A 25,021-nucleotide genomic window follows, 5' to 3' on the forward strand; every position below is an offset into this window, starting at 1 on the left:
GAGGTAAGCAAGTCCACAAGGAGGAGGGTTTTTAGAAGTGGGAGAGGTGAGGGAAAAGAGGGCAAGAGAAGCTCAGAAAGACTTTTAGAAGGAAGAGTAATGGAGGTATTAAGTTACTAGCTTTGTCTGTTTGGCTACTGAATTGCATGAACGCAATTCAACTCATGGGCAAAGGCAAGGTTTTGTATTTGTTCTTATATCCCAGTGAATTTTCAACTATAAACATATACTCCACCCAATTCCAATTGTTTTAAAATTATTTTCGAGACTACTATAAAAAGCCATTCATTGTGAATTCATGAAAGTTAGTTCTGATCATTTCCAACATCACTATTTTTCAAGGATGCTTATTAACATCCCTAATTTTCAAGACAAGCATATTTTTTCCCCAAGAAAAGCTCAAGTAAGACTGGTCAAGAATACAAAATTCACATAATATTTGAAAATACAGTCTCATCCTTACTCTCCCAAAAAAGACACTTCATTTTATATTTCAGCATTCCATTTAAGTGACAGAACAACATTAATTAAGTCACAAAACAACAACAGGAGGTCTAACACTCTTAAACACTGCTCAGTCTTTGTGCCAGCTATTGAAGTATCAGCCCCTTATAGGTGGACAACACTTAAGCATATCATTAAAATAAATAACATCATGATGTTTCTTTCCATTTTCAGGTCTGGGATTGTTTAAGTAAAATGTTAAATAGGAGGGATTAGAACAAAAGTATTAACATACTTATTAGAAAACTAAAACTCTATAGCTCTAGATAAGAAAACCTAAAATCTGATTAGAAATACTAAGCACAGAATTACCACACAGGCCGTTCTTTACTAAGGGAGTTTTGCTTTAAGGCATTCTTAACCTTTAGCACAAATGCTTATACTCCTAGCTCAGCAGTTGCCAAGATGCGGTCTGGAGACACTTAGGGCAGGAGGGGTAGTCCATGAGACCCTTTCAGGAGGTCAGCGACAACAAATTATTTTTATAATAACACTAAAATTTTATTTACCTTTTTTACTCGTTCCCTCACAAGTGAAGAGTCAAATTTTCCAACCTGACGTGTTATCACAATGGATTGAATGCAGAAGATATGAGAATCTAGCTGTTTTCTATTAAGTCAGACATTAAAGAGATTTGCAAAATATGTAAAATGAGGCCACTTTTCTCACATTTTTTTGATTTGGAAAACATAGTTGTGATTTTAAAATATTATTTAAAAATGTTATTTTTATATCTTTTAATTTTCCATATGGCAAATATTAATAGCTATAACCCATAACAGCAAAAGCTCTCTGGGATCCTCAAAAAGTTTTAATGGTATAAAAGGATCCTGAGACCCAAAAGTTTGAGAATCACTGTCCTAGCTGAATAGTGGGCTCTGATATGAATAAACAGGTGCACTGAGTTCCGGACTTGGTAAAAGTCATTCCATTAAAATATCACAGCACCCACATTTAGTAGTAAAACTCTACCAATTAACCCCAAATAAAAGGAATAAAGCCACCCCACTGTAAAAAAAAAAAAAAAAAAAAAAGCACTAGTCCTTTCTATGATAATTCTACTTACACATTTAGAAATTGTTCTAAATTTCAAAGAACATTAAAAAATAATATCACCTATAAACAAGTAATTATTTACTATATTATACTGAATACTATGTGAATATTGAATATTATGTTCATTACATTATATTACTCATTATTCAGTTATTATCCTCTTTGGGCCAAAATAATTAAAGAAAAAAATGGATTATCCATCTATCATTCTTACCCCTAAGCTGCAAGCTTACAACCTTTTCTTCTCACAATGTGCTACTTTATATTTAAATTAAAAATAAAAACGAAACACGAAATCATCATATTTTTTCATGGCTTTATACTTTGTACCTTTTTACTATTACGAAGGGAATTACAAAAATGATGCTGTATTTTAGAAAATTAAATTCCTCATCACCATTTAGTCATATCCTCTTCAAAAGTATGATTTGGTTTTTGTTTAAGGCTCTTATGTGGCTAATTAACCACTGAAAATATAATTACCACACAGCAAACCACCATCCTAAAACCTGCACCATATAAACCAAACTGAAACCACTCTCAGTTAAACCCTTCTTTCCTATACCGCTCATGCACAGCATTCTTAAATGTTTAGTGCAGCACAACTTACAGCAATTCCCATACAGAGAGGCCTCTATAAAGAATTAGAAGTACTACACATACTTAAGGCGTCTTCTAAAAGCAATTACATTAAGATAGAAAAAGGAACTCTAAGAAGCTGCTACATAAACTGTTGGTTATTCCAGCTGAGATAAAGCCTACACTAACCACTAACTCATCCATATAGGATTCTTCATTATTTTTGTTAAAACTAAAATATAATAGGTAATATTCTAATTAATTTATTCACTTAACTTTCATGGTTTTTATATTATTTTCTTTCCATTTTCTCAGACACTTAATTAGAAAAAGCAGAATTTCTTAACAAATGGTCAGAGAGACTCTGATCTGTAAATTCTATGAATAAAAGGAATTTTAGATACTACTGACTGTGTATACCCATATTTAAAAGGCTTATACTATTACCCACAATCTTTCTCAAAAGTGAATAGTATGATAAAACTTGCATACATCATAGAATCACCAACGCTCACTTAGCTAGCAGACAGAGAAGAATGCGAAAATGGAGGCATCAATAAACCAGAGCAAAACACATAGGGTACACAGAAATCCTGACTTTTTATAGCAAGGCACAAACAAGAAGGCAGCTGGGTCAGTATAAAGCAGGAAGAGAAGCTTTTCCAACGGCTCCTAGAAGGCAATGATATGAAGATGTATAATTTTAGAAACAGCCACTGTCGCTATTATCAAATTAGTATTTAGAACTACGGAGCTCAGGGAACATCAAAAAGTCAAGCCACTCACTTGAGAAACAATGATTTAACGTATGCATTGTCTCAAACAGTATATTTAATATAATTTCTAGAGGTAGAGATTTCCAAGAACAGTAATTTATGACAGAAAAAAGGTTATTTTACTCTCTATGGTAAAGATATCAGCTGATAAAGAAATTTCAACGAATAAATAATTGCAGTTTCCCCCAATATAGCATAAACCATCTGCTATCAAGAAAATAATTTTATATAAAAAAAGCATTACTCAGAATCACAGATCTTCAAGGAAAATTTCCCCATAAATCTCAAAATATGTCCCATGCGTTTTCATGAGGTATCAACAATTCAAGTGATCTTTTTTGCAAGTAAATAGAAAAATGAATTAACTCTAATAATTAAAACCTACGCTTCCCTGGGAAGTGATTATTTTTAGATGACTGAATGGTACAGTTCAGTTAATTAAAAAACTATCTGCATATCTCCTTGGTTTACTATTTCCATTAATTTAAAAAATTTCTCATCACTGACATTTTTCCTTCTATTTCTAGATCTCTAAAATGAAGAATTAATCTAAAATAGGATAATAAAAATGAAATTAATTAAAGTAAATTTTTTGAAATTGTATGGCTATGTTTACTTCTCTGTCAAAAATGGAAAAACTTGGGGCCGTCCCCGTGTCTGAGTGGTTAAGTTCGTGTGCTCCGCTTCGGCGGCCCAGGGTTTCACCGGTTGGGATCCTGGGCGTGGACATAGCACCGCTCATTAGGCCACGGTGAGGCAGCGTCCCACATACCACAACTAGAAGGACCCACAACTAAAATATACAACTATGTGCTTGGGGGATTTGGGGAGAAAAAACAGAAAAAAAAAAGGAAAAACAAACTTCAATAATATAACAATTTTGTATAATATTAAAATATCAAACTTTAAACATATGATCACAGGAGTTAAAAAGCTATAGGAAATTTTGAAGATTATGTATTGCAACTTCACATCTATGAAAGAAAATAGTCTACTATTCTCATTTAAGAATTTATCATTTCAATCATTTACCAAGGACCTAGAATTGTCAATCATTCTGCTCAGTTTCCAGAATAAAAAGATGAATATCACTTAATTGTCCTCAAAGAATTCAAATGTCAGTGGAGGAGAGAGACATAAGCAAATACTATGATAGGAGAAAAGAAAAAGATATATTCAAAATAATTTCAGGTTAAAGAAGCAGCTTTTCTGCAAAGAAACAAACAGATGTCAGAAAATGCACTGCAAAAGAGGTGACACTTAGGGGCCAGCCTGTTGGTGTAGCAGTTAAGTCTGCACATTCTGCTTTGGTGGCCTGGGGTTTGCTGGTTCAGATCCTGGGTGCACACCTATGCACCACTTATCAAGCCATGCTGTGGCAGGCGTCCCACATATAAAAAAATAGAGGAAGATAGGCACAGATGTTAGCTCAGGGCCAATCTTCCTCAGTAAAAAGAGGAGAATTGGTGGCAGATGTTAGCTCAGGGCTAATCTTCCTCAAAAAAAAAAAAAAAGTTGACATTTAGCTGGGGCCTAAAGAAAGACGGAATTCATTGAGGAAAAGAAAAGACATTCCAGAAAGAAGAACACAAATACAAACATATGAAAATAATAAGATCTATTCAAGGAAAAGTAAGTTTAGTACAAAAGTGAGTTAGTAGAAAGAGAAAGAAATTTGGACTTTACGCTAAATGATGAGCTTCTATGAGGACTGGAGGTAAGGAGGTGAGATGCACTAAAAAGAAGCCCAATTCAAAGAAAAGCGGCAGTGGAGACCAGAAGAAGAGAAAGAGACATCTTAAGAGACAGAACTGACAGAACTTTTGATTATCCCAATAGGCCAAAATCAAAGGTGACTAACATCTTCAGCTTGAATGGGTGTGCCACTAATAGAACGAAGTAATTCAGAAGAGCAAGCAGGTCTTGCGGAAGAGAGAAAAATCATTGGAAAAGTGACAGAAAAAGAAGGTAGGGAGTGTAATTCTAGGTACAGAGAATTTCTGATTCCAATAGGGACATACATGTATAACCATTTTAAGAATGGAGGAAGGAGATAAAGAATTAGAAGTTATCCTTCTATAGATAGTAATTTCATCCTTTCCTTCCTCCCTCTTCCCTCCTGTTACAAGAAATCCAGGATTGTATAGATGAAAGTCACGTACTAAAAATAGGAGCAGGAAGCTAGAGAGAGCCTGATTCCTTACTTTTGAGTAGCTATATCAACCCTACAACTGCCCACCTCGGGACTCCTTGTTTATTCTTCCTCATATAACACCCCCTTACTTGTTTAAGCTATTGCTGTCATGCTTTTTGTTACTGACAGTGAAATTTACTCTTACCCAATGCAGTGGGCAGCACGGTTTTGTCTTTGTTCCTCTTCTCTTGTCACTCTACACTCCCCCCAAGAGCCCTCACCCATTCCCTTAGCTTTAAAAACACCCAGGTGCTGATGACTCCCAAATCTAGACCCTCATTTTACTCACTAAATGCTGAGTGGATGTCTTGACAAAACAAGACTATTCAATACATTAAATTTCTGCTATCATAGAAAGTGATAATGGTATAAAACAATATTCTAATCCTATGGAAAGCTAAGCAATATAAAGAGTCAGCCCCTCATATGCATATCATAGCATATACATGATATAAAATTTATCATTTTAACCATTTTTAAGTGTACAGTTTAGTAGCATTAGGTACATTCACATTGTTGTGCAACCGTCACTACCATGCATCTCCAGAACTTTTTCATCATCCCATACTGAAACTCTGTACCCATGAAACAATATCTTCCCATTCCTTTCTCCCCTCAGCCCGTGGCAACCACCATTCTTGCTTTGTGTCTCTATGAATCTGACTACTCTGGGTACCTCACTGGGTACTGGAATCATACAATATTAGTCCTTTTGTGACTAGCTTATTTCAGTTAGCATAACGTCCTTAAGATTTATCTATATTGTAACATGTGGCAGAATTTCCTTTTTTTTTTTTTTTTTTGAGGAAGATTAGCCCTGAGCTAACATCTGTTGTCAATCTTCTTTTTTTTTCCCTCCCCAAAGCCCCAGTACATAGCTATATATCCTAGTTGTAGGTCGTTCTAGTTCTTCTATGTGGGCCGCCTCCACAGCATGGCTTGACGAGCAGTGCATGGTTCCACACCCAGGATCCAAACCAGCAAACTCCGGGCTGCCAAAGTGGAGCATGCGAACTCAACCACTCAGCCACCCAGCTGGCACCTCTGTGTTTAATTTTTTGAGGAAGACACATACTGTTTTCTACAATGGCTGCATCAATTTACACTCCCACAAGCTATGCACAAAGATTCAAATTTTTCTACATTCACACCAACACTTGTTGTTTACTGGTTTGTGGGTTGTTTTTTGTTTATTTGATAACAGGCATTCTAATGGGTGTGAAGTGGTATGTCTTAGTGGCTTTGAGTTACATTTCCCTAATGATTAGTGATACTGACCTTTTTTCATGTGCTTATTAGCCATTTGTATATCTTCTTTAGAGAAATATCTATTCAAGTCCTTTGCCCATTTTTTAGTTGGATTGTTTGTATTTTATTGTTGAGTTTTAGGAGGTCTTTATATATTCTGGATATTGATTAAATATATCTAATGTTAACACTGACAAGCAAGTTGCTACTTAAAAGAAATAACATACCATAAGAGAGTCATAGGTTAAATTACTTTGAATGGCCCATTTATGATTCAGAGCAGTCTGAAAACATAATCCTTTTAAGTATCAATTCCAAAATCAAATTTTTTTTTTAAAGATTGGCACCTGAGCTAATATCTGTTGCCAATCTTTTTTTCTTCTTCTTCTTCTTCTTCTCCCCAGTAGACAGCCATGTATTATAGTTGTAGGTCCTTCTGGTTGTGCTATGTGGGATGCCGGTTCAGCATGACCTGTTGCGTGGTGCCATGTCCGTGCTCAGAATCCAAATGGGTGAAACCCTGGGCCACCAAAGTGGAATGCACGAACTGAACCACTCAGCCACAGGGCCAGCCTCATCAAATTATTTTAAAGTTGTCAGTTTCTCCCCAGACAATTAATCATTCTTGTTTTTCTACTAGGCTCACATGGGTACTCAAAAATGTTTTTAAAATTCATGATAAAAACACTAACAAGTAACCAAAATTCACATGATTCATATGAAATACTCAAAAATAACCACACTTGTCAGAGTTTCAGAGCCACCACAATGCACACCTTCAGGCAATACCATCCATATTTCAATCTATGTAAATGCTATGCCGTAGAGCACAGGGGAGCACCCTCATATACTTAAACTTCCCTGTAAACGGTGGTCCCTGGAGTTGTGCAACACCGTAGTCCTATGGCATTCAAGTGGTAAAAGATGCATGCTTCATTTTTAGTACTATCTTTGGAATAATTTTTTAAGTTAAAAAAGCCAAAGAATATAATAATAAAAGTAAGTGCAAATCTGGTATTCAATTCAATGACTTCTTAAACTCTAAATTGACTTATTCATTATTATCCAATTAAAGTATTCAATCCTATTTTTCCAAATGATAGTTTTACTACTTAAGTAGATAGACCTGTTGTCATCTCCTCAGCATGCAATCTTCCTCCTTCTGATAACACCTCAATTTCCCAATAGGCAACCACCTCTCCCATTCCCCAGTCCCTGAGTTTCAGGTAGCTGCTGGGATGAGCACAAGAGCTAAGTCTGGGAAAGCAAATTCACAATGATTAAACCAAGGAAAGGCATGGGACACAAAATAAGACAGTAAGATTCAATTCTAGAACATTTGCTGGAATTTTTAGGAAAAGGATGCTTTTACAATTGCTAAGCTAGGCTATTGGTAACCACCTCTACTTTCTCATAAGAAGGTTCAACCAGAGAATGAAGTTTACACACACACACAAAGGTAGAGCATAGAGACAAACTGAAAAATGTCCCTGATGACAGCAAGTCCTGGATATAGCAATGCCTTATATATAGGTCCTTTCCCTGAATGTCCAGTACATGAGCCAATAAACTTTTTTTTCCACTTAGCTTCTCAGCTTTTTGTCACTTGCTAGTCCTAACTAATATGTGTAGGTCCACATGTAATTAGTTTTATCTCCCTATCCTTTAAATCTCAGTTGTCAATGATAATTTTGATAACTCCTAGAGTCCTGTCTGTATCAGACTTAAATATGCATTACGAGAAGTCTACAGTGATAAAAAGATTAATACAAAATGTTAACTTCTTGTCCCCACAATGACTACTCATTTGGAAAGTATGCTCTTAGAAAAAAAGAATGCAGAATTGAAAATGTATTAAGAAATGGACAGCTCTACCAGTTAAAATATAAACATGTGCTTACGAAAAGACACATGAAAAAATTCCATTTTATAAAATCTGGGAAACAAAATATCCCTACCTCGTAAGAAACTGTACATATAAAATCATTACAGGTAATAGAATAGGAGCGAACAGAAAAAGTAGAGCTGGGAGAAGCTTTACCATAAAGGAAATGCAACATACAATAAGAAATTTTCTCCTTAGTTTTTTCCAGTGGCACCAAATATCCATTCTTACTTAGATTTGGAGTTTATGTAAAAATATATCTGTATTAGTTCCTATAGTCACTGTAATTACTACGTACTTGTAGCCTAAAACAACAAAAACTGATTTTCTCATGGATCTGGAAGCCAGAAATCTGAAATCAGTTTTGCTAGGCTGAATCGAGGTGTTGGCAGGGGCTCACTCCCTCTGAAGGTTCTAAAGGAGAATCCTAGAAGCCTCTTCAGGCTCTGGCAGCCACCAGCATTCCTTGGCTTATGCTTCTATCACTCCAACCTCTGCCTCTATTATAGCCACTTTACCTTCACCACTTCCGTGTTTGTAAAATGTCCCTCTGCCTCTCTGTTATAAGGATATTTGTGATTGCATTTAGGGACTACCCAGAAAATACAAAATAATCTCCCCATCCCAAGATCCTTAATTTAATCACACCTGCAAAGTCTTTGCTATAAGCTAACATTTACAGATTCCAGGGATGATGATATGGGTATCTCTTATGGGGCCATTTCCAGCCTACCACAATGTTATAATTCATTCCAATAACTATAATATCACCAAAAAGGCTAAGAATATAGAAGTTATATGCATCTTATATTCTCAAATTAAATATTTTCACAATGTTCTCTACTCATATTAGCACCAACACAAAAAGCTCCAAAAATGTCAAATTTAAAATAAAAAGGGAACATCAAGATTCTAGCAAGAAAACGGCTAGTGACCATGGCCTTAAGAAGTGATGCATTTTAATGAAACTTAAAATACTATTCTTGGAAACCAATGAGTTATGATCATGACAATCAATCCCTTTTATTACAAATTTAAAATGAATATAAAACTTTACCTCCAGATCCTAACTGCTTGTAGAATCTGTATTCCAAATGTAGCTGTGGTGCTCTGGATTTCATAGGCTCCTAATTAAAAAAGAAACAACAAAAAATATTTAAGTTATTAAAAGAACACTAGGTTCCACTTCCAAATATTCTAAATCTTGGTATCAACACATATATATAATGTAATATTTTATTAGGCATCTTTGTCTCTCTAAAAGTTAGAGCCGTATAAAAATAAACTTCACATTCATTGTAAAGTAAACTGATGCCATAAATGTACATAAGGTTAAGTGCCTATTAGACCAAGCATTAGGAAAATCTATGTTTGATTCTTTGACCCCGAAGAAAAGTATAATCCGAACATGCATGACTAGGGGAATGGTGTCCTTACTCTACTTCTCCTGTTCCCAAGAATTCACCTCTGAACTGTATATTTCTGATGTAAAGGTTCTAGGTTAAAGTGAAGTCATAGAAAAGAAAGAAAGAACAAAGATGGAGATATGAAAGTTTTGATGGTAGGAACAACATATTTTTTAAAATTTTTAGTTGAGGCATAACTTACAATAAAAAACATGCTTCGTAAGCATTAGGTCCATGAGCTTTATTAACTGTATATATCCCTGCCACTACCACCTCAAAAAATCTTCAGAACATTTCCCTTCGCTCAGAGGTAACCACTTTTTGACTTCTATCACCTTTGAATTAGTTTTTTCTGTTACTGGATATCATATAAATGACATTAGACAGTATATGTTTTATATGTATGTCTCTGGCTTTTTTCACTCAACATTTTTGAGATTTATGTATACACACACACATACACAGAGACAACATAAACAGAAGCAACATAGATTTTAGAAACAAGAAATAAATAATGAATGTGTGAAAACATCTGCAGAATACAGGAAACTATAACAGGGTGACATAAGAAATTTGAATAAGATCCAACAGGAAAGTATAAGAGGTAACAAAATTTAAACAAAACCAACAGAACTTCAAGAAATAAAAAAACACTACAATAACCAAAATGTAAAATTTAGTTTGCCAGTAGATTAAGACAACAGAGAAAATAATTTGGAAACTGTAAGACATAGAAAAACATCTACAGAATTAGAAAACTATGTAGAATGCATCTATATAAATTATACAGAATGCATTATTAAGGAAGAAAAACAGAAAATACAGAAAAAATGATTAGAGATCTGGACAATGAAATGAGAACATCTAATATGCATTTGATAAGAGTCTCAGGAGGAAACGAGAGAGAAAAGCGAGCAGAGGCAAGAACTGAAGAAATAACTGCTATACAGATGAAAGATAACAAACCACAGATTCAAAAGGAATGTGAATGCCAAAGAGAATAACTAAAAAGAAATTTATACCAAGACATATCATAATGAAACTACAACCAACAACAAAGACTTCAGATAAGGCTTCAACAAAGACTAGTAAAAGCCCAATGGAACAATTACAATCATAAAGATTATTATAAGAGAAAATAATCAGCCTAGTTCTTGAGAGGCAGGATAGTAGAATAGTTACAAGCACAGACATTGAATCTAAACTGTACTGGGTTGGAATCCTAAATCCACTAGTTACTAGCTGTGTGACTTTGACAAGCAACTTAACCTTTCTGTACTTTTCAGTTCCCCCATCTATAAAAGAGGAGAAAAACTTTATCTTTCTCATTATACATATATATAATACACATATACACACACATACACATATATGACTTAAAACAGTGCCTTCTACATAATGAATGCTATGTTACCAATAATTTTTCAGTTAACTATATAATAGTACATAACCATAACATGTAATAAAAGATGGTCACTTATGCAATCACCAGCGAAATTAAATACATAACTTATTAAATCATTAATATTCCTTAAGTAAAAACAGAAACCCAGTTCTAACTTAGTTGAGTCAGTTCCACTTGATTCCAGTACAAACAGAAGTCACCTCATCACAGGATGACATTTTCATTATTCACGGACAACAGGTTATTATATAAGTGCAAACAACAAGATATGCAAGTAGTGGCTGAAACTGAATTAACAAATTACCAAAGTACAAAAATTTTACCAAAGTACAAAAATCAGCACTGAAGGCATATAGAAATAACATTTGCAAGTAATCACTTTTAAGGCAGGTTTTGAACAAAATTATGTTATCTGTTATAAACAGATACAACAGATACAAACAAAAAATATATAAGGACATTTTACATTTATATATACATATGTATGTACGTATATATAGTATACATATATATAGTATACTATATATATATAATATAGTATACTATTCATATAGTATATGTATAGTATATAGTAATACATATGCTAAATATGTATTTAGTACCTATGTATGTACTAAATATATATATATATTTAGTAAACTAAGTACCAAATACAGTCCAATAGTTTATGTGAAAATTTTTCTGTCCTGCCAATATACTTTTTTGATAAATTTGAAGTGAACATGACTCTATATCATACTTCAACCTTAAAATACTAAACAAAGATACGAAAATATTCCCAGTGCCCACAAAGGACACTGAATAACCACAACTATTATATGTAGTGATGACTGTGCTTTAAAAAGGGATAAATCAGAGCAGAGAAAGAATGTTCAAAAAACAAAAGAAGAAAAATAATTAAGTGGATAGTGATATGGCACAAAGATAAACTAAAAAGAGTAATATATGTGTGCATATATAAGAAGGCTGAAAGATGACATAATAAATGTTTACTAAGGTTCAATGGTGTCAACAGGGTAAACAAGCTCCAAATCGGAAAATAAAAGGACCTAGGGGTCACCACTTAAGGACTGAAACAGAGAAGGAAAGGTCAGCCTAAAGCAGTGGCTCCTGTTTTGACACAATGGTTTATTCTCCGTAACATAGTGGTTAAATATCATTCACATGCTCCCATGAGCGGAGCTGCTCACTATAGGCTGCTGCATCAGTAACACAGAATACGGGTGTTACCACACCTCTACCCTCATGTGCCACTCCCACTCCTAACACTGTACAATGTCTAGATCCCAGACCACTGGCCTAGAACATGGGAAAAGGAAGAATTCCAAAGAAATGAAAAGCAGCAATGTTCATTCAAACACTGTCCAGTCTCCGCATCCTCCCTATTGTGACTCATACAAACTAACTCCCCTTGTCCTGATTTCATGCTCATGAGGGAAATTTGTAATCCCTATAGAAAGAAAATATATTATTTATACTAATTTGGGGCATTCTGGACCTGCAATAGTAAAATATCTCATTATAAATTAGAAATTAAATCTTTCTAAATATTTACAACTCTGAGAGCTTGAACTGTGTGAACTGATTACTGTGAATTCACCTCTGAGTAACAGTGACAGTCTTAATGAGATGACCAAACCAGATATTCTGTTATAAAGCCAAGGACCAAACCTTAAAACCAAGGTGAATTTATCTAGGTAAATGTCAGTCCCAATCCACATGTCAACCAGCCACTCTCTCCTGGTGGCACTACAACCCTACTGTGCATCTTTATTTCCCAGTGAAAATAAACAGCATTTGTTACAGTGAAACTCAGTCTACTCTCACAAAGATACTTAAAATTAAGTAGTACAGTATTCTATCTGATCCCAAAAGTTTTTTTATTTCTCCCATTTGCCTCTTCCTCTAATGGTCTCTCCTTATACATTAACCTCACATTACCCTAATAATAGTGGTTGTATTGGCAGAGAGAAGATTGACAATGGCAGGCAGACTGGAAAAACCAAGTCATGCTTAACCTCAGGGAAACCTGGCTGGCAAACCAGATAGAAAAGTTGTGCCAGAAGAAATTACGTCTTATAAAAATTCCCAGATCCCAACTCTACTGAAAAAAAAAACACTGCCCTACAGCTGTGGTACTGGGCACATTTAGGACTTCAGAATAGTCCCGTGGGAGTTTGCTTTCCCTGCTATCCTCCACCCACATCAAGCATTTATAAAGCCCTGAAGGTCAGGCAACAGTCAGCTTTACCACATATAAAACATCAACAGAAAAAGAGATTTTGGAAGCTACCTGGAAATATATTTTCAAACAACATAATCCTGAATACTAAGGACACTTTTACCCAAATGCTTGAATCAGAAAGAGAAATCTTGCTTTCTAATTTTTGCCTAATTAAAAATGCCAATATGCCAGCTTCCTTAAATTAAAAATAGTGCCAAAATTCAAAAATTCAATTCTATAATGCTTCCAAAGTACAGTATTCTATCTGATTACAAAGTACAGAGATTGAGTTTTTCATGGCATAGAAAGACACAGACATGCTACACATTATCATACGCTTGAGGGGCATGGTGATGCTAGGAACTTAATAACAAAAGATCAGTTATGCACATCAATTTCCCAGTAATATTTAAGGAAAAATAAGAAACATGAACTTACCAGTTTAATTGCCACATATTCATTTGTGTATAAATTTTTCCCTTGAAAAAGAAAAAAGGAGTCAGATTCTACCGGTAATTAATTTTTAAAGAAATATTATATAAAACTGTTCTGTGAGAGAAAAAAAAGCACACAGTATATTTAAATCAAGCATAGGTTTTTGCTTCTAACTATTTAGCAAAAACCTCAATGACAAGGAAATATTAAACTTATGATGAACTCAATGATGTATTTAGCATTTCACCTGGATTCAGAATAGAAAGTGATACTAATAAATACTTTAGCCCACATAAAAATGGAAAGATTCTTATTTTATTGGAATACTGTACATAACTCAGAAAGTAATCAATAGTCAAACATATGCTAAACTAAATTTCAAAATCAGAACTCTCACATAAAAACAGGAATACAAAATTTCTCTCCCAATCACCACTTCATTTTAAATCCTTCATTATTATGGGATGTAATCTTATTAGGGCTGAAATGTAATCTAGCAAATATTCCAAATACATAGCAAAATCTGGAATGTATTAAAAATGAAATAAAGTAAGAAAAGTATTATTCATTAATTGGCTCTGACAAAGCAGTTAACAGCTTCAAGGGGAAAAAGGGTTATAGCACCTCAACTTACAACCAAATTAAATTCCAGATATTTTAAGAGTTAGATATAAGCCATAAAACAAGAAAATATACTTATCAGCCCAATCTATGGAAGGCTTTCTGAGCATTAAAAAAAAAAACAGAAAAAGATAAAAATATCAGAAGATTTTATACAGACTTGATTGCATAAAATATTTCAAACTTCTGTATGTTGAAAAAATGTATCATATACAAAGGACAGGTAAATGACAAACTAGAACAAAGATTTAATATCATTAATATGTAAAAACTCCAAATGAATTACAGAAACCTTTGGTATTGGCAAACTGAAAATAATCTACAAAATTCCAATGGGTCAGCATCTGTAGCCTAAGTAAAATACTATGGAGAATTTCTGAGGCAATAAGAATATGAAGACAATTTGATAAATAAATTAATGTGATTCTTTACAAGCACAGTAAAAAGAATAAAAAATAGAACCATATGTGGTTTCAGAATTTCCAATATTTTTTCAATAAGCATGTGTTATTTTTATAATAAGAAAAATAGAATAATGATAGCTGTTTTTTTAACCATGATAGTAGCTGACTCTGGTCACACTGGCTACTGAACACAGAATAGGAAATCATCAACTTTCACACATGATCTTCCAGCATAATACCCCTAACTTCCTCTCATACAGCAGCTGATGAATGGCAGTAAAACTTCTAGGCAAAATTTCAGTCTCAGACATGTTGCCACCATTGTGCAGCAGGGTTTGTTAAAACATAAAATACTGTTCTGAATTTTGTCCTTATTTTATAAAAATAAGTTAAAAAATAGCATTCATACCAAGTCTCTTAAACCCATTATAGATGACACAAAGATGGAACTCAATAGGAGTACCAAAAGTGGGTGAATGTTAAGCTGTATACAGGTACTCATTGAGCCTATAAATACTAAAAATTAATATTAGAAAACATATATTTTTAGTTAATTAGTTCAGAATTTAGATGTACCTTCAAATACATTTTCAAGAATATATTATATATGAAATTTTAGGCATCCTCTAGAGTAAGTGTATAGTTAAAAATTTAATGAAACAGTGAGAAACTTAATCTTAAAGAACTGGTGTCTAACAAAGGAACAATTCTGTTTTGAGTTCACAGATGGAATTTGTATTTCCTCAAGATATTATCATCTTTTCATAACTATTTTGAATATGCTATTTATTCACAAGTACACAAGGGAAAAATAATCACAGATGAAAAGTTTGGTTAAATACAGATTTCACAGAACCAAAATACACCAAATACTTCTAAAAGTACTGTTTTTTGTTGGCATTTATAGGTAAAATGACTTCTTGTAGATCACAGCAGAAAGCACTAAATCCTAAAAGCATCACCTTTTTTTGAACATTAGAGATTTTGCTCAACTTTGAGGGTCATATTTAAAAACATATGAACAATGATCAAACAATACTACCAAGGCATTTTTGTCATCTACCATAGGCATAGCCACACATAGTTGGCTTTTAATCAATATTTGTTATATGCATGAACAAACAAATGATGCACAAGGTAGGTGTCTGTGTGTATAATATGAGTGAGAGGGAAGGAGTGTTTGTGTGGAAGGAATCCAGTTAAGAGAAGGCTCCAAGTAGACTGGTTCCAGGTAACTGTTGTTTTAATCCAATTTCAGAAGACATTTCCAACACAGCTTTGTGCCATATTGACCTTGGAAATATGGTTTTAACAATTTGTGTTTGGATGGTAATTATCACAGAAAAGTAAGTTCTACAGAAACTATATATATATATTCATAACAGGGACTACCAGTCACCCACCAAAATCCATGCTCCTCTTCTATAATCGAATGCCTAAGTTTTAAAGTGGTTGTCCAGCTAGAGACTACATTTCCAGCCTTTCTTTCAGCTTGGTGTGGTCATGTGATTAAGTTCTGTATATGAGTGGACATGAGGTATGTCACTCCCCACTTCCAAGAATGAATGTGTGCTCTCCTGGCCCTTTTTCTTCTTCCTGCTGGCTGGGAAATAGCAACAACTGGAGCAATCACCTCACACAGAAGCCTCATGTTGCGGATGTAGAGGTACCCTGACAGCCCTGGGTACTCTCCCTCTGGTTCATTATATGAAAGAAAAACTATTTTGTTTAACACCACAATATTGTAGGATCTCTTTGTTATAGCATCATAGTCTATTGCTAATTATCACATTTTTCAGTTTAGTTTTATAATATGCTTCAGTTAGCAACAGTAGAAAATCATCAATAAAAACAAAAATGATGAATCCACTCTAATCTGCATATTTATTAGATATATATTGTAAGGCCTGCAGAATTTTCAACAAAACAATTCTTAAATATAAATAAAATAAGAAGAGTTATGAGCTATATATAGGAATAAGAAGAGAAGAAACAAAAACGAGAAGTTACGAAAATTCCTATGGCATACTTAATTATGTCAAAGTTACAGTATCTTATTTCAGATGTAGCAATTCACAAAGCAATACATAACACTCTTGTTCTGTGTTCTTTCATGTGATAGGCAGTCAGGTGTAGCCACAAGAGGGGACACATAAGAGGCTCAGGAAAACAAAGTTTATTATACTCACAGATCCTGGAGAGGGATCACAGGAAAAGCACCACGTTTTGGTCAGGTAGTAGAAGACAGGAGCAAGGGGAGAGCTTAGACCAAGGGCTTTTATTGGAGTTTCCACAGGAAAGGCAAGGCAGGGCAGGTAAATAATTTAGGATTGGCTAGTTTGAATAATTCTGGTGGCAAGTAATTCTGGTAGTGAATAATTCTGGTGGCCTCTGGGCTATAGAGCTGGTCTCTAGTTGTGCTGTACCTGGCCAATGGATGACTAAGGAAGAGGAAGATTGCCTCCTGCAGTGTACCAGCCACACAGAGGAGGTATGGCTCTGGATTGGTTAGTTTGCAGATCAACGGCATGCTCCCAACTAGGTTCTTTGTTACCTCTAATAATTGATAGCCCCAGGAGGAGCAGTCTCTCCCCAGCCAGAAAGGCTTTGTAAGATGTCAAAACATCACAATATACAGAAAAATAAAAAATATGTATAATACAACCTTATATTTAACTAGCTATGTTTGGTCTCATTCAGTGCCTGTTAAAAACATTTCTAGGGGTTTTGGTTGATTGTCTAAGCTAGAAATACATCTACTAACATGCAGAATGCAAGTCTTACCACCAACACATATAAAGATAAAATAGAAACAAAAATACATCAATTCATCATTTTACAATAAAAAATACAGATAAAAATGATAGTAAAATACGTTTACTTAAATTTAATTTTACATTATCATTTAAAATGTTTACCTATTTTTTAAAAATCTCAAGGCCAATTTCTTACATCTGTCTAACTTTTTTTTTAATAATTACCTCTAAGAGAAGTTTCAACAGTGGGTAATACTGTCTTCTCCTTGGGGCATCTGGAAATGGTAGGTAGGGGAACGTATTTGAGTTTGTGATGGAGGGGCAGCTCCTATTTAGTGCCCAAGAGGTCTGAAGTTCTAAACACCATGCAATCTGTGGAACAGTCTTTTACAAATAAAGAACTGTCCAGCCCAAATTGCTGATAGCATCTTTGTTAAAAATCACTTACCTAAAACATGTATACCTTATATTCTTTCTTACCCAATACTAACCATAAACATTTTAGCGCCAGGAATCAAATGTTCAAGATGTGTATATTAATGTAGTTTTAAAGAAAGCACTTTAAGAATTCAAACTAGCTTTTAACATTAGCAAGTTTGTCCAGTTATGCAAAGAATGATGCTTATAATAACTTTTTATGTACAGAGAAATCATTTGGCTTTTAACATTAGCAAGTTTGTCCAGTTATACAAAGAATGATGCTTATAATAACTTTTTATGTACAGAGAAATCATTTGGGGCCTTAAAAAAAGGAGTAAAATGCCCCTTTATTTAATAGTCTATCAATAAGAAAGAATAACATATTAAATTGGCTCTACAAGAATACATGACATATATTAAAAATATATATGACACAGATACATATATAGATAATATATTTAAATAAATTATACAAATATACAATGAACATCCATAAACGGATTAGATAGATACAAATAGATGAATGGATAGGTAGACTAAGAAGTCATCTTACTCCTATTCCTGCTTATTCACAGACTAAAAGAAAGGGGTATTTTACTGCTTTTTCAGTAAGCAGCATATAAAGTTTCAGTATTTGGTACATATGGTTTCTCATATTGCCCTGGTTAAAATGGTCTACTAGATTTGTTTTGTGTGGGTAGACACACACACACACACACACACACACACACACACACACATATATATATATGTAGTTATTTTGTATATATATGTATATATATGCAGTTATTTTAACATAAATTATATGAAACTAATTTTGAATAAAAATGGCCAAAGTACTATAGTCATACACACAGAGAGCAATAGATGGATATAGTACAAATATATATATGACATAATAGATAGCTGTAGAGCTAATTTATATAAATAAATTTAAATAAATATACAAACAATATGCTATAATTTTAATTCTAAAAGTGAGCAAATATCTTGATATTGTCTTCTAAAGGAGCAGCAAATCATTATTTTCCTAAAATATGCGGGTATAGTATTGGTCCTTTTACGTTATCATCTAAATTTAATCTTCACAATGACCTAGGAAGTAGAAATAATCCCATTTTAAAGTTGAGGAATCTGAGACCCCGAGTAGTTAAATGACTTATGTATTCCACAGCGGCATGGGCAATTTTTATATTTTTTCAGTCTATTATCAGTGCCTAATCATGCCTCATACATGACAGACATGCAATAAATTTTGAATGAAGGGATGAATGGTGCTCAAAGTTAGACAAGTAAATAATCTGGTTTTCCTAACTTCAAAATCAGAAACAATTTAAGAATTTCAAAAGATCTAATTCAATACCCTTCAAAAAGCAAAATGTAAAACATTTACCTTTCAAGTATTTGAGTCCCTACCAACATGCAAAAGAGTCTGCCAGTCACATCATATTACAGCTATGTACAAAGTATGTCACTGCCTTTTATTGGCTTGCTTCATTCAAAGATTTCACGTACATTAACTACACAAAACAGTAATAAAACGGAGTTAACTACAAATTAGCGTGTTTTATAAGATGAAAATGAGAAGCAGTTGAGTAGATATAACATAACTGGATTTATATCTAACAAGCGGAGTTCGATCTAAGGAAGATTGTGAAGCCAAGTTTTCTTTTTTTACTTCTCAAGTTTCCACTCTTGGCAGTCCACGGACCAGAATCCTCAAGGTACTTCAATACTGACTCCCATATAACCGTGCTACCCTCCTTCTTGTTTCTCGTCAATGAAGACAGCTACATCTCTACTGTACGGGAAGTTAAAAAACTAGATTTTCATCTTAAGTCTGTCATTAAATTGCTGTGCGACATTTGGCAGGTAATTTTCCCTCGCTGAGTTTCAACTGCCTTAAATGTAGAGTTAGGAGGTTTAACTGGACCAATGTTTCCCAAACTTGCCTGCTTATAAATAAGATTAAACTGAGTCAGTACTTTGTATCACTTGTTAAGCACATATATTCCCGAGCAGCACCCTGGATACACTGGCAGGGGAGGGGTGGGGGATTAATTACAACAATGTAAATTTCACTGATTTTTATGTGGTTTCAGCATATTACCTTGACTTTACGCCATATATATACTCCTAAAGTGATCAGTTACTAAATGTTTTCAAATCTGAAAAAGTAGCCTAAATATCATTCTAAAAAATACACTGCAAAGGCCCTCCTGGCACTTATTTTAGCCTCTTGGGGCTTTTTAATTTACTTCCTTTTCTCCCATATTCTGGATACTTAACTTCAAGTAAATAGACATTCCTATACTAGGGAACTCCTTACAAATGAAAATACAAGCACATAAGAAATTCCCAACATCTATATTCTTTAAAATTACCACAACAATTAAACAACTAAACAATAAGTAAATCATTTTCATTAGAAAGGATCTTTCATTAAAATCAAAATTCTTCCAACATAATGTAGTAAACAAAATAGCCTTACCTAATCGTAATTCTCCAAAATTGCCACATCCAATTTTTTTTCCAACTCTAAAGTTAGGTCCAACCATTAAAACTCCAGAGGACGAAGACCCAGTTCCTCGAGTATTGTGTCCCGACCGACCACTAGGTCGTGCCATTCTATCATCTGATTTGTCCTTGTCTTTCTTTTTATTATCCATATCAAGTTTGCGGTACTCCACTTTGAATTCTTTAATCAAGACAAGCACACTGAAATAGGGTATTGTGAGAACAGGTACATCACTAGGTAACTGTACCAGGTGGGTAATGCTAACATTCAAATTGCAGTAGGTAGTCAATCAACTGGCACGTGTTCATCCCATTCGTAAAATTTTTCTCAGTTGTCTTTTCAGCAAAACATGTCATCAAAATTATCTTCTCAATGATGTGAGTTGATTTTGATAGAGAGCTAGAATATTAAGAAAATAAAATTAGTAAACTTAGAGAATTTAAAAACATATGTTTGGGAAATTAATAAAAGTTTAGGCAATGGATTATTGCTATTTGTTGATGCCCACTAAAATCAAACCACAGTAGACTCTTAAATTAGCCATGACCCTTTATTCCTAAACTTTAATACCAAAGATATCACAAAAACAAAACAAGAAAACATCAAGGATCTGGTTACTTCTTAAAAAAAAAAAACTACAGAATGTATTGATTGTTTAATAAGCCAATATACATTCATTAACCCACACCTTCCAACTTAAAATCATTTCAATTTAAAAAAATACTCAAAAAATTCCAATAAGTCAATATAAGATTTTCAATTTAAAAGCAGAAAAAGGAGATAAGTTTTGCAAATCAATAAAAGATCTTAATAAAAATATCTTCCACATGGTCATACACTTAATAATTTTCAAAGTCTTTTCAGATATACATTCTCATTTGATCTTCATTTATTCAAATATTTATTACTCATTAACTATATATGGGAATGGAGCTCTGAAGCGATAATACAAAGAACAATCTTGCTACCCATGAAGGAAAACAATTAATTCTTACGTACATTTAAACCAGGCCTTAAAAAATAAATATAAAAAAAAATAATAAGTAATAATAAATAAGTAATAAAATAATAAATAAAATAAAATAACAAATAAATAATAAAAATAATAAATAAAAAAATAAATATAATTTCACAAGGTTAAGAAATGTTGTCAGGCATCAACCCTATGAGTTGAAGGTAGGTTTTAAACTTTCTAATATACAGATGAAAACAGTAAAGCTCAAAAAAATGTTGAAGGCTTTTGGAGGAGCCTGACCCATTCATCTTCTCCAGGAATTTCATCCATCAAACATACTTCAATTCTGTAGTAAATTTGCAAGTTGAAATAATCCGCCTACTTTTGTTTGAACAATTTGAGTGGATTCCAGTTCTTTGCAATTAAAGAAGCTTTGACTTCAAAAGACAGTCACTAATAAAGAAACCAGGATCACCATTAAGGATTTCCAATTGTTATTTCTGAAACTGTTTGATTAGAAAAGGCAATTATAACAAGGCTTGAAACAAATAGTATTTCCTGATTAATGTTCAGCAACTTCCCAAATATGCAATTAGTCTTAACATGCAATCTATTTATAAAGTTTCTTATTATATTTGCCATACCCTTATTTTGCAGATGAAACTGTAAGCATCTGTTTGGTATATGTAAAACTAAATGAGTAACATACACTGTTTACTCTGTTTCCAGCCATAATAGAGTAACTGATACTGAACTTCCTTCCTGCTGTAAATAACTATAACACTGGACAGAACACATGAACCACCTGTTTTCAGGCACTGGATACAGGCAATGCAGACTGATCTGCGAGAAAAGAGAAACACGTGGGGTGAGTCCCACATTCATCCAAGCTTTCTGGATAGGGACAATTTTCTGACCAGCACAGGGAGATAAAGTTCAGTAATCACAGAATTTGAGGCAGGTGAAGTCAACAGAATTCACAGGACATGGTACTGAAGGTGAGGCAGTTGTGCAGTGTTGGGGTAAGTGAGGGTAGGGCAGAAGGATAGGCTGCATGTGTGGGTAGCACAATATTCTGAAATATACAGCAGACAATGGCTACTATGGGGTTAAATGAAGAACAGAGATACTAAAGACTCCTCAGTACTAAAGGGAGAGCTTCGAGTTCCTATCTTACTCTTGGTGCAGGAACCTAATTATATCCCAGGAATTCAGCTAAGACATGACAAAGGACCAGGTCATGAGGGTAAGGACCATACCCTGGAGTAAGCAGTACTCTAGACTGACCCGACTAATGCTCAAAATCAAGCTTAGATAGGATTAAGAACAGCTCCAATTAAATTAACTCATTCCAGAACAAAACTCAACATACTTAGAAAGACAAAAAACCCAGACTTTCAACAATGTTGAATTCATAATGCCCAAAATAAAGTTAAAAATTACCAGACATACAAATAAGCAGTAAATGTGACCCACAGCCAGGAAACAAAGCTATCAAAAGAAACAGACTCCAAGATGATCGTAATATTGGCATTAGAAAAGAAAACTTTAAAACTACTAAATAGCTGTTAACGTTCTACTAAATTGAAGAAAGAAAAAACATTTGAAGAAATAATGGTTGAAAATTTCCCAAATTCAGTGAAAAACATTAACCTACAAATTGAAGAAACTCAGCAATCTCATAAGGGACAAATGCAAAGAAAACTAAATCTAGGTATATCATGGTCAAAGTACTAACACCCAAAAATAAAGGAAAAATCTTGAAAGCAGAGAGGGAAAAACTACACAACACACAGCGGAACTTCTAACTTCTTATTAGAAACAATGGAGGCCCAAAAGAAAATGGGATGATATTTTGAAAGCAATGAAAGGAAGAAAGAAAACTTTCAACCAAGAATTCTACATCCAGTAAAGTTATTCTTTAAAACCAAAAGTGAAAGAAAGCCACTTTCAGATGAAAGAAAGCTAAGAATTAGTGACCGGCATACCTTCACCACAAGAAATACTTTTTAAATAGCACATTAGGTTGAATTAAATCACATGATATCAGATAGAAATGCGAAACTTCAAGAAGAAATGAAGAATGCTGGAAATGAGAAATCATTTCCTTAAAAGATAAATTTCTGTCTAAAGCACAAATAATTTCTTAGTGTCATTTGTAACATAAGTGGAAGTAAAATATATGACAACACAAATGGTGGAGGGAGGTTAGTAAATGGAATTACACTATTTTAAGGTTCTTATATTTGTGAAGAATCATGTGGTTAAATATTAATTCTAAGTAGCCAAAGACAAGCTAAGAATGCACACTGTGGGGCCAGCCCCATGGCCGAGTGGTTAAGTTCACATGCTCTGCTTCGGTGGCCCAAGGTTTTGCCAGTTCGGATCGTGGGCGCGGACCTAGCACTGCTCATCAAGCCATGCTGAGGCAGCATCCCACATAGCAGAACCAGAAGGACTTACAACTAGAATATACAACTACGTACTGGGGGGGCTTTGGAGAGAAGAAGAAAAAAAAGAAGATTAGCAACAGATGGTAGCTCAGGGTCAATCTTAAAAAAAGAAAAAATGATTGCATTAAAAAAAAGGCATATTATAATACCAAGACCAAACACTAAAAATTAAATTAACTGCAATAGGAATAACTAAAAAGCTAAGACAAGAAATAAAATGGAATAATAAACATTAAACAACATAAATAATAAACAGAAGGAGAGAAACAAAAGATGAGACAAAAAGAAACAGTAAGACAATAGACTTAAAAATACATATATAATGAAAATGAACCATATTCCATAAAAGGGAAAAACTGTCAGACAGTGTAAAAAAGCAATATCCAACTACATGCTATCTATAAGACACAACTTTAAATGCAAAGACACAGACTGAAAGTCAAAGAATAGAAAAGATATACTATGTCTCAAATAACTGAAATATTACAGAGTATACTCTCTGAGCAAAATAGAATTAGGGGCAGGCCCTGTGGCCAAGTGGTCAAGTTTGCGCACTCTGCTCCAGCGGCCCAGGGTTTTGCTGGTTCAGATCCTGGGCATGGAGATGGCACCACTAGTCAGGCCACACTGGGGGGGGCATCCCACATGCCACAGCTAGAAGGACTCACAACTAAAAAAAACATATACAACTATGTACTGGGGGGATTTGGGGAGAAAAAGGAAAAAAATAAAATCTTTAAAAAAAAAATCTAGAAAAGGGCAAATCAGACATAACTGGAAGAAGTACTTTAATAAAGCTATTGTTAATATCCCATCTTATATGCAAAAGTGATCTCAATGAGTGAAAACATAGGAGCTCTCAGCAGATAAACGGGAAAATATCAAACAAAAAAAATGGAGACCCTAGAATAAAAAGGATCTTATCTGAATTGAAAAATTTCACTGGATACAGTTAAAAGTAGGTTGGATAAAGCAGAAGAAAGTGTCAATGAACCTGAAAGAAGCTCAAAAGAAATTATCCAGGGAAAAAAATTGATAAAATAGAAAATAAACAATAGAGAAAATGAATAAAGCCAAAAGTTGACTCTTTGAAAAAGTCAATAAAATTGGTAACTCCTAGCAAAAATGATCAAGAATAAAAATAGAAAATATACAAATAGCCAATAACAAGAATGAAAGAAA

General features: G+C 33.9%; 1 protein-coding gene across 9 annotated transcripts in view; it reads right to left on the bottom strand.

Annotated features, from left to right (window-relative positions):
• Positions 1-25,021, bottom strand: part of CSNK1G3 (casein kinase 1 gamma 3) — a 107,106-nt gene that overhangs the window by 48,932 nt on the left and 33,153 nt on the right. For all 9 annotated transcript variants that reach the window (XM_046666699.1, XM_046666700.1, XM_046666701.1 and 6 more), the window contains 3 exons: positions 20,405-20,830; positions 13,716-13,756; positions 9,300-9,369 (listed from right to left, as the gene is read on the bottom strand). In XM_046666699.1, coding sequence (XP_046522655.1) covers positions 9,300-9,369; positions 13,716-13,756; positions 20,405-20,582 — 289 coding nt within the window. In that variant the 5' untranslated portion in view covers positions 20,583-20,830. The remainder of the gene's footprint in view (positions 1-9,299; positions 9,370-13,715; positions 13,757-20,404; positions 20,831-25,021) is intronic.

This window comes from Equus quagga, chromosome 7, assembly GCF_021613505.1.
Source record: "Equus quagga isolate Etosha38 chromosome 7, UCLA_HA_Equagga_1.0, whole genome shotgun sequence".
Taxonomy (NCBI): Eukaryota; Metazoa; Chordata; class Mammalia; order Perissodactyla; family Equidae; genus Equus; species Equus quagga.